The 8,671-nt window shown below is 44.3% G+C and overlaps 2 protein-coding genes across 2 annotated transcripts; both read right to left on the bottom strand.

The window, feature by feature from the left end:
• Window positions 1-6,389: 6,389 nt before the first annotated feature.
• Window positions 6,390-7,610, bottom strand: LOC135495056 (uncharacterized). The gene has a single exon (XM_064783463.1). The coding sequence runs from the start codon at window positions 7,608-7,610 to the stop codon at window positions 6,390-6,392; it is 1,221 nt and encodes a 406-aa protein (XP_064639533.1).
• Window positions 7,607-8,269, bottom strand: LOC135495055 (uncharacterized). The gene has a single exon (XM_064783461.1). It carries the CDS (start codon window positions 8,267-8,269, stop codon window positions 7,607-7,609), a length of 663 nt encoding a protein of 220 aa, XP_064639531.1.
• Window positions 8,270-8,671: the final 402 nt, after the last annotated feature.

Below are 8,671 nucleotides of genomic sequence, written 5' to 3'. Positions count from 1 at the left end.
ATTAGCGCATCACAAAACGTTGTCCAAAGGTCTTTTCTTGTTTCAGTCTTCAACAAACTGTGTGGACGATATTTAGCCTCAAAAGGCCTATATTAGATGTAATCGGCCTATGTGAAACAGACGCACCAAAAACGGCTAAATAGCGTCTACACAGTAGTCACGACGAAACCGAAGTTTAAACCATTTTATGCAGTAAAATGGTTTAAACTTCGGTTGTACTTCTTTTATCCTCATGTTGCCTTCTTCTCATGTTGTCTTTTTGCGGGTTTTTTATCGTTGCCGTTTTAACCCTTTCCCACATATCATCGTCACCGCTGAGGTAATGTACACGAGAAATGGCATTGATATAAATGCTTCGATGATAATTGCAAGGATAAGCACATAACCAATGTTAATATTGGATTGTAGTAAATTGATCAGAATAAGCAAATGTGGGTTTCATCCTACCTAACTCACAATAAGAAATTGAGTACAGAAATTGAGTACAGCTTGTTTTACGAAACTTGATGTGAAATGGAGGAACTGAATCAAAGTCTTTGTCATGGGATTGGATCTTTAAAGCCATGGCTTCGACAGAATAGTGAGGCTCGTGCGGCAGGACATCAGTTTCGCCATTTCGGCTTGGATATGCAGACCAGCTCCTTCACACCTTTCCTAAACTGTCGACTAGTAGCACAATAAATGAAGAAATTGTTGAAGCAATTAAATTCCGCTAGAGAATAGCTTATATAATAAAGAACATCTCTTAACGCAGGGTCAATTAACCCGTCGTTGGCATTATTGACGATACCCGTCAAATCATAAATGGCGCCTAGCGTTTCCAGTATTATGTATGATATCACAACTGCCATCACTTTTGCTGTGGCTGAACTCGTTCCTTCGTTTCGATTGCCTGTGTGTCTTAACCTAGCTCCGTCCTTACCTGGTGTTCTGAGAGACCTTAATACCGCGGCGGTAATGGACAAGAGAATTGGCATTGGTATAACTGCTTTTATGATAATTGCAAGGATAAGCACATAACCAATGTAGTATATTGGATTGTTGTAAAGCGCAGAATGACGATATTTTGGTCTCATCCTACCTAACTCACAATAATTGATATAGAGTTTAACGGTGTAGCCAAACGGGATGGGGATTCGGTAGAGAAATGAACCGCAGAAAACACACCCGACGGCGATGTAAGCGTTTCTTTTCGTACATATCGAGCTTGCCCATAACGGCCTGCAGACAGCTACGAAACGCTCGGCCGCGACGCATACAGTGAGGTAGATGGACGCTGTCTTACCAAACGATCGCAATGCCTTGATATACCCATATCCGCGATGGTAGAATTCCATAAATGAGCTCATCAAAATTACGTAATCGTTCAAACGACGTATGGTTAAGCGTATAATATCAGCTGTCAGAACGATGCTGTCGGCCACAGCCAAAGCTCGGAGAAAAATACTAGTTGATGTGAACGGGCGCTGACGGCCGATGACTAGGAAAGCCAGACCATTACAAACCAGGCCGATGGGGGTAGTGAGGAGCATCATTGGGACTTGAAGGATGAATTTAAGGTAGTCTTGAAATTCTGAGATGGGCTGTATCGTGTAGCCTGTCAGACAACTTAATCCTAGGAGTTTTAGAGCTTCTGATAAAGAATAGGTCCGTGTCGGCAGCAAACTAACCGTTGTGTTAGCCTCCATTTTATCAAAAATGGTAGAGTATCAGAATGGACGTCGTATTATTCTCATGAAGGAACGGCGAAATTTCATGATTTTACGAGAGGCGACGTCGTTTTATCATGTAGCGGCTACACGTTTTACGATTATCCGGTTCGATGTCGTATTGTCCTCAAAATGGCGAACGACTGTTGCACGTTATGTTGCCGATACCCCCTCCTTCACTTTGATAATATACTGGTTGATATGATCACTCATCGATAAACCGTGTTGGTAATCGGAGAACTTCCAGCCAAGTTGCACCGTTTCGCGCTTTTTTGAGAGCTTATAAATTACAACGTGCACATATCAGCCTATGTATATTTTGTAGCAGCGATGGGCATTCGCCACTTTCCTCAAGCTGCAATTTGAGACTTCCTGACAGGTATTGACCAATCAGAAGAGAGCTACCATGCTTTGCCGGCACAGTCAGCACGGCCATTATCATTTACGGGCGTTTCGATTGGTCACAACCTGTCACCTGACAGGAAGACCTACATGATTTCTGCTTGTGGAAAGTGGCAAATAGAGGAGAAAAAATATCACCAGAGAATCACAAGTGTTGTAGTACACGAGTATAGGTGGTTCGGTCAAAGTTTTATCATGGATCTATAAAATTCTCTAAAAATGTTTGTGATTTTATCCAGAAGTATTAAGGTACTTGTACAATCTTCAGAATTCCAGAAATGAGGCAGTGACCCAGAAGTATTAAGGTAGCAGGAAGGGTTGGGCGTTTGTGGTTTCTGAGTCTGAGGGGGTTGGTATCTGTTGACTGTGCTTTAAGAGAGACTAGGCATGGCGCCAGTCTCTCTTAAAGCACAGTCAACAGGCATTTGGTCTCAGAATTTGGGTAAGTACAGAATCAAGGCAGCTCAGAGAGCAATGATTGAACGATGCTGTGGACAAGTCCAAGGATACTGCATCAGTCACGACCAACTTCTCATCAGAAAGCGTCACCACCAGCATATTCAATGTTCAGTTCCAACCTGTACCAGTCCAATGCACGTCTGTCATGGTCAGCAGTGGTCAGCTCAGCGCGATATGGAACATTCTTCCGAAACTCAAGCGAGGGAAGTCTGCTCATTAGCATATCTCGCGCACTGCTCCTTCTTGTCAAACATCGTAGTGAAATCGTAATGGAAAACGTCTGGCTTTGCGTCAGACATTGAGACAAATAAGTGAAGAACTAATAGGTAAAGAACTTCTACTTGCGCGAGACTGCTGTGATAAAATTATCATTGCAGAGACTCCGGTGACGTACACATATATTTTTTACAATCAAAAATGCCCTCAAAAGACGACATGGAATGATTATTTTATTGATATTTCCTACTATATACCTTCCAATTATCACTTTATACAAATAGATCGGCGTTAGGTCGCATGCTTTTCTTTCCTGGTGACACTATAAAGCAAAATAGTTGCAACCCCGTAAATGCGCTATAAGTCCAATAATAAGTGACGGTGACCCGTTATAAATGTTTTGCCAGCTTCGCTTTTTTGCCGCTACGCGGCGCGTTGGGCCCTTGCGTCAAGCCTCGGGTCCAGGATCCACTTTGGAGAACGCTCAAAGAATGATCGCAATGTTACACGTGACCGTGGAAAGGATAAAAAATGAATTAGGGAGAGACACCGTCCGCATTTTAGACGCCCCCTGTGGTGACATGGTATGGATGTCCAAATTTCTTCAAATAAGACCGGATATCCATTACACCGGAGTTGATATTGTAGCCGATTTGATCCGGATTCACCATCAAACGTTTCAGGGTATGAAAAACAGAGACTTTTTCGTCCACGATATCGTAAAATCACCTTTAAACTTTAAAGATGGGCCATTTGACTTGATTCTCAACCGGCATTGCTTGCAACATCTAACTACAAAAGATGCCATGCGGGCGCTCAGCCATTTTGAATCATCCGGAAGTCGGTATATCCTGACGACAACATGGTCGTTCACACGTCTGAATGTACCATTTTCGAATGACATTGAAATGCATGGCCGAACTCACGAGCTGAATTTGGAAATCCCTCCATTCAAACTCGCCCCTCCGTTGTGTTTGAGTTTGGATGGCCGTAACGTTTCCTTTGCTGGGCTGTGGCGTCTGCCACTAAAGCAAATAGCAAATTGTGACGAAAGATATCTGAAGGTGGATAGTATACTTATGGACACTATCTTGAGGGAATAAACGCACGAGACGCATCACAAAAACCCATCTACAGGCCTCACTTACGGCCAAGTATGCAACTTTAATGCATTCAGTGTAGTCTTTATACATTTACCTTTCTTAATATATACCTCTTTCCCGGCATATTCTCTTTTTGCAGTCGTAAATTACACATCAAAGCGAAGACAAAATATTAGATAAAACTCATGCTTGATCTCTGGGCGAAAGCACTTGAGCTACACTTGAGCTACTCCGGCTACTCCAAAACGGCGGAAAAAGTTGGAACCGGTGAAATTCAAAAATAAAAATACTAATTCCGCTCACAGCGGTCACGTGCCTCTCCTAAATTGTCCTCAGAAATTCACTAACCAAATCCTAAACCAAATGGTTAACATCAATTGTAACTCAACGTATGACTCTTACTAAAAGAGTACAGTTCAGCTTTAAGCCTTTCACTCTAAAGTGCTATAACATACGCTTCACACTATCCTAAGTTGTTCACAACTAGACACAAGGCATAGCAAATGCCTCCTAAGTACTCTTTCTAAAATTCTTAACTAAAATAAGATTTTCTTAGTGGATACACTATGATCCCCTTGGATCCATACAAAACACTGATTTCCCTTCACACGTTTTAAAGAAATACTATACAACACTGTAGATAGAACATTCAATGTTCAAAGTTCTCAACTCAACTCTCTAAATGCAATGAGCTTGTCAACAAACAGGATTCAATCATCCTTCTTCAAAAATGAACTCCTTCATCTGAAACTTATCATCTTAACAATGGTGAAAGTACTAACATTGTCTTATTTTACACTAATTTCTTCGCATGGGGTAACAAAACTCTCAGTCCAATGATCTAGTCACTCTGCTCAACCAAAAGTACCAGCTTGTGAACCGGGCGCTCATACATTTTACCCCTGGCAAACAATTTCACCTTCCTAACTAGGCCATCCTCGCCAGGATAGACATCCTCAACACGTCCTAAAGGCCAGTCACACCGCGCCAGTCCCTCATCAATCAGCAGGACCACATCACCGACTCGAATATATTTCCTGGGTTTGTTCCACTTCTTTCTCGACTGGTAAGTGGTCAGGAACTCTGAGCGCCAGCGGGTCCAGAACTGATTGGCAAGGAACTGAACACGGCGCCACCTCCTTCTACAATAGACGTCTTCACGCACATAGACCCCTGATGGTGGTTTCACAACCTGAGACTTGAGAGTAAGCAGCCGACTAGGAGACAGTAGAGAGGTTGCGAACCGTCCCGACTCCCACTCCCACTCCGAGTTCAACTCGAGTCGTTCTCGGAACTCGTGACGTCGAAAAGTAGGTTGAGCGCACCAACGGGAACCGAGTTGGGAGACGTCATTCGGCCAGCCTGCGAGTCACGCGGCCAAACTGGAAATCACCCAAATTAACGACGTGCGAGAAAAAAAGTAAATAAAGCAGACGGCCAGAGTCCTCTATTAAAACATGTGTACATTACATGTACATTGTTGTGCATAGGTTTTGGTGAAAAAAGTACTCATTGGACCAATCAATCTGCACAAAATTTTATACGTGTCAAGAAGAACCCTTTGCCAATAGCATAATAAAGTTTTAAAAAATTCCAATAACGATTGCCTGAGAAAAAAAAATTTCCGTACACCATATCCATCAAAACGTCACTGGCGCATTGATATGGCCCTGTCAAAGTACAAGTTCTAAACTGACCAGTGAGACCACATTTTCTTAAATATATTATCAAAAAGCATATTTCTGTGATGGCCTGACTCTGTAGATTAAGAATCAACCACAGATTGAGAATTGATTCCACTTTGGTCCATCCCAGCCATGTATTTACCAAAACTTGACATTTTGATAAGCTCTATGTGACTGTGCCACACTTCCGGTCGTGGATGAATACAGGTCTCTGCCCAGACGAAATATTCTACAATTTTGGTCATTTACAGCTAGTAAAAAGCCGTTTCCTCTGTAACATGTGCGTATTTCTATTGTAAAACTACGAATTACTTCAGTCCTAAGATAACTAGATCCAAAAAGTACAGAGGGGAACAGAGTTTCATTCATGAAACTATATTTTGGGGCGACAGGCCTACGACGTGCGAGTCTTCCTGTTCTCCAATATCGTAGTGATGCCTATGCCCACCTGGCATCGCCATCAGATCATGCCTAGGCCTAGATGATCTTGACTGGAGGTAGCCGTGTATTTTCTCTTTGGACCAGTGCAATGGTTAATTGAAAACGTGCAGCCTATCTCAGCTATCTGGCCATGTTTTTAAGCCCTTGGCCTTAGGCTAGCTCCTCCCAAGGCAAACATGTCGGAGACTAAAGTGGAGTAGGTAGCCTATGCCATCTCCATCTATCCACCCCTTAGTCTTGGACACACAGCTAAGATAAAGCAAGTGGGAGAACACTTACGAATACGCGGCCTCCAACTTGTAAAATCGTCCGAGTTCATGGAGCAAGACGGGGAAATCCCTCGTGAAGTGATGACGTAATACGCCAAAACGGAATCACCTCGGAGTGGGAGTGGGAATGGGGACGGTCCGCAACCTCTCTAATGGCTCTAGATCAGCGGACAGCGTATCTATAACAGTCAACGGACGACTGTTGACAATCGCTTCAGTTTCAGTTACTAGCGTACGCAAAAGCTCATCATCGAGCTGGTGACCATGTTGATTGAGGAGCGCGTTGAGCACATTTCTCGCGGAACCGATCATGTGCTCCCAAGCGCCACCCATATGACTGGCGCAGGGAACATTCATGTCAAAGTTTATCCAATCGCAGTCATCTTTGAGTAACTCTTGTCTTATCTTATCTTGATCCATCTCACTAAGGGCGGCGGTCAGCTCATTTTGACCAGCGACAAATTTGGTCCCCCTGTCACATCGCAACTTTACTACAGAACCTCTGCGACAAACAAAGCGCCTATAAGCGTTGAGAAATAAATCGGTTGTGAGGAAATTGGCAGTTTCTAGATGGATTGCACGGCTTGTCAAACAACTGAAGAGCACCCCCACCGTTTTGACGTACTGCGCCACCCCCCCTTTATCAGGAAAGACCCAAAAAAAATCGACAGCGGAATAAGTGAAGGGAGCGTCGGGCTCCAATCTATCAATGGGCAGGTCTGCCATATTCTGACCACATGGTGCACCCCTGAGCTTACGGCATCCAACGCAGTTCATGATGAACAAGGTAACAGCCACTCTAGCCCGTATGATCCAAACACCTGCTTGCCTTATGCTGTTCAAGGTCATTCCTCTTCCAACTCTTAAGACCATCTCATCATCTAAAAAAGGATCCAATGAGTAGAGATTGCTTCTGCCTTTGACCGTTCCCTTCCAATTTTCATCCCTTTGCTTCTTCAGTGTCTCGATCTCAGAAGAATAGGACTGCTGTTGAACGAACCTGAGAATCCTCGTTTCTGCCTGCTGTTGGTCTTCAGTGGTCACTGGAGTGTACTTCTCTCGGTCCTTGAGCCTCAGCTTCTCCATGTAATTCTTACAGATGGCAACAGCTCTCTTCAGCCTGAACCATGAGGAGTAGTAATCAAACCTATGTGCCATGTCCCCATACTGCACAACATCCACCTTGGTTCTAAGGACGGTCTTCTTGAGCTCTGGATCTTCTGGAGAAACCGGGTGGTGGTCCTCAGGAGTGGGCAGGATACCAGTCTTCAAGAACGGAGGCCCCTTCAACCATACACTGCAATCCTTCAGCTCACCCACGCTCATGCCTCTGAAGCATAGTCTGCTGGGTTCTGGTCGGTGTCAACATATCTCCAGTTTGAGGGCGAGGTGGAATCACGGATTTCCTGTACACGGTTTGCTACGAAAATGTGAAATTTCCTGCTTTCATTCCCAATATACCCTAAAACCACCTGGCTATCTGTATAGAAGTGGTGCTCTATGTTGCTGTAGTCCAGCTCCTTATCCAGAAACTTGGCAATCCTAGCTGATGTAACGGCCGTGGTCAATTCAAGCCTCGGAATTGTAACCGTCTTCGATGGCGTCACCCTGGACTTGGCCATGACCAGCGCTGTGTCACATCTTCCCTCCTCGTCTGTCAATCTGACATAGCTACACTGTCCATAGCCTTCCATGCTTGCATCACTGAAGTGGTGAAGATCAGCAGATTTCAATTCGCCAAACTCATCACCTTTGTAGCAACGGGGAATACTAACATCAGCCAAATCTTTCAAATCTGCTATCCAGCGTTCCCATTCACGTCTGATGTCGTCTGGTGTTGGAGCATCCCAGACCGCTCCGGTTTCGCAAAGGTTCTTGAGGATTTTCTTGCCCTTGAGGACGAACGGTGAAACTAACCCGAGTGGATCGTAAACAGAACTTATGACCGATAACAACCCTCTCCTGGTAAGGGGCTTGTCCCTCATCTCAATCTGGAACTCGAATGTGTCTGACTGGACACGTCTTACGATTCCAAGTGTCCTCTCAGTCGGTAGGTCATCGTGATTCAGGTCAATGCACTGGAAATCTTTGGCTCTCGAGGCAAGCGGGATCTGGTCCACAAATTGCTTGTGGTTGCACGCATAGTCATGAAGATTGAATCCACCTCGAGCATAAATCTTCTGCCACTGACAACCAGGAGGATGATTTCCCCAGTAGTAAGCTCAGACTGGAGTCCATCGTCGACATAGAATGACCGTTTTATGAACTCTACCGTCTTGGGATCGAATTCATCCTTGAATTTCTCGGCAGTGGCCTTTAGCGCAAAGTTTGCGCAACCAGGTGACGAGGTAGCACCAAACAAATGAACAGTCATACGATACTCAACT

This window comes from Lineus longissimus, chromosome 10 (genome assembly GCF_910592395.1).
Source record: "Lineus longissimus chromosome 10, tnLinLong1.2, whole genome shotgun sequence".
Lineage (NCBI taxonomy): Eukaryota > Metazoa > Nemertea > Pilidiophora > Heteronemertea > Lineidae > Lineus > Lineus longissimus.
The sequence above is the reverse complement of the archived record's forward strand: the minus strand, read 5'-3'. Positions and strand labels throughout refer to the sequence as shown.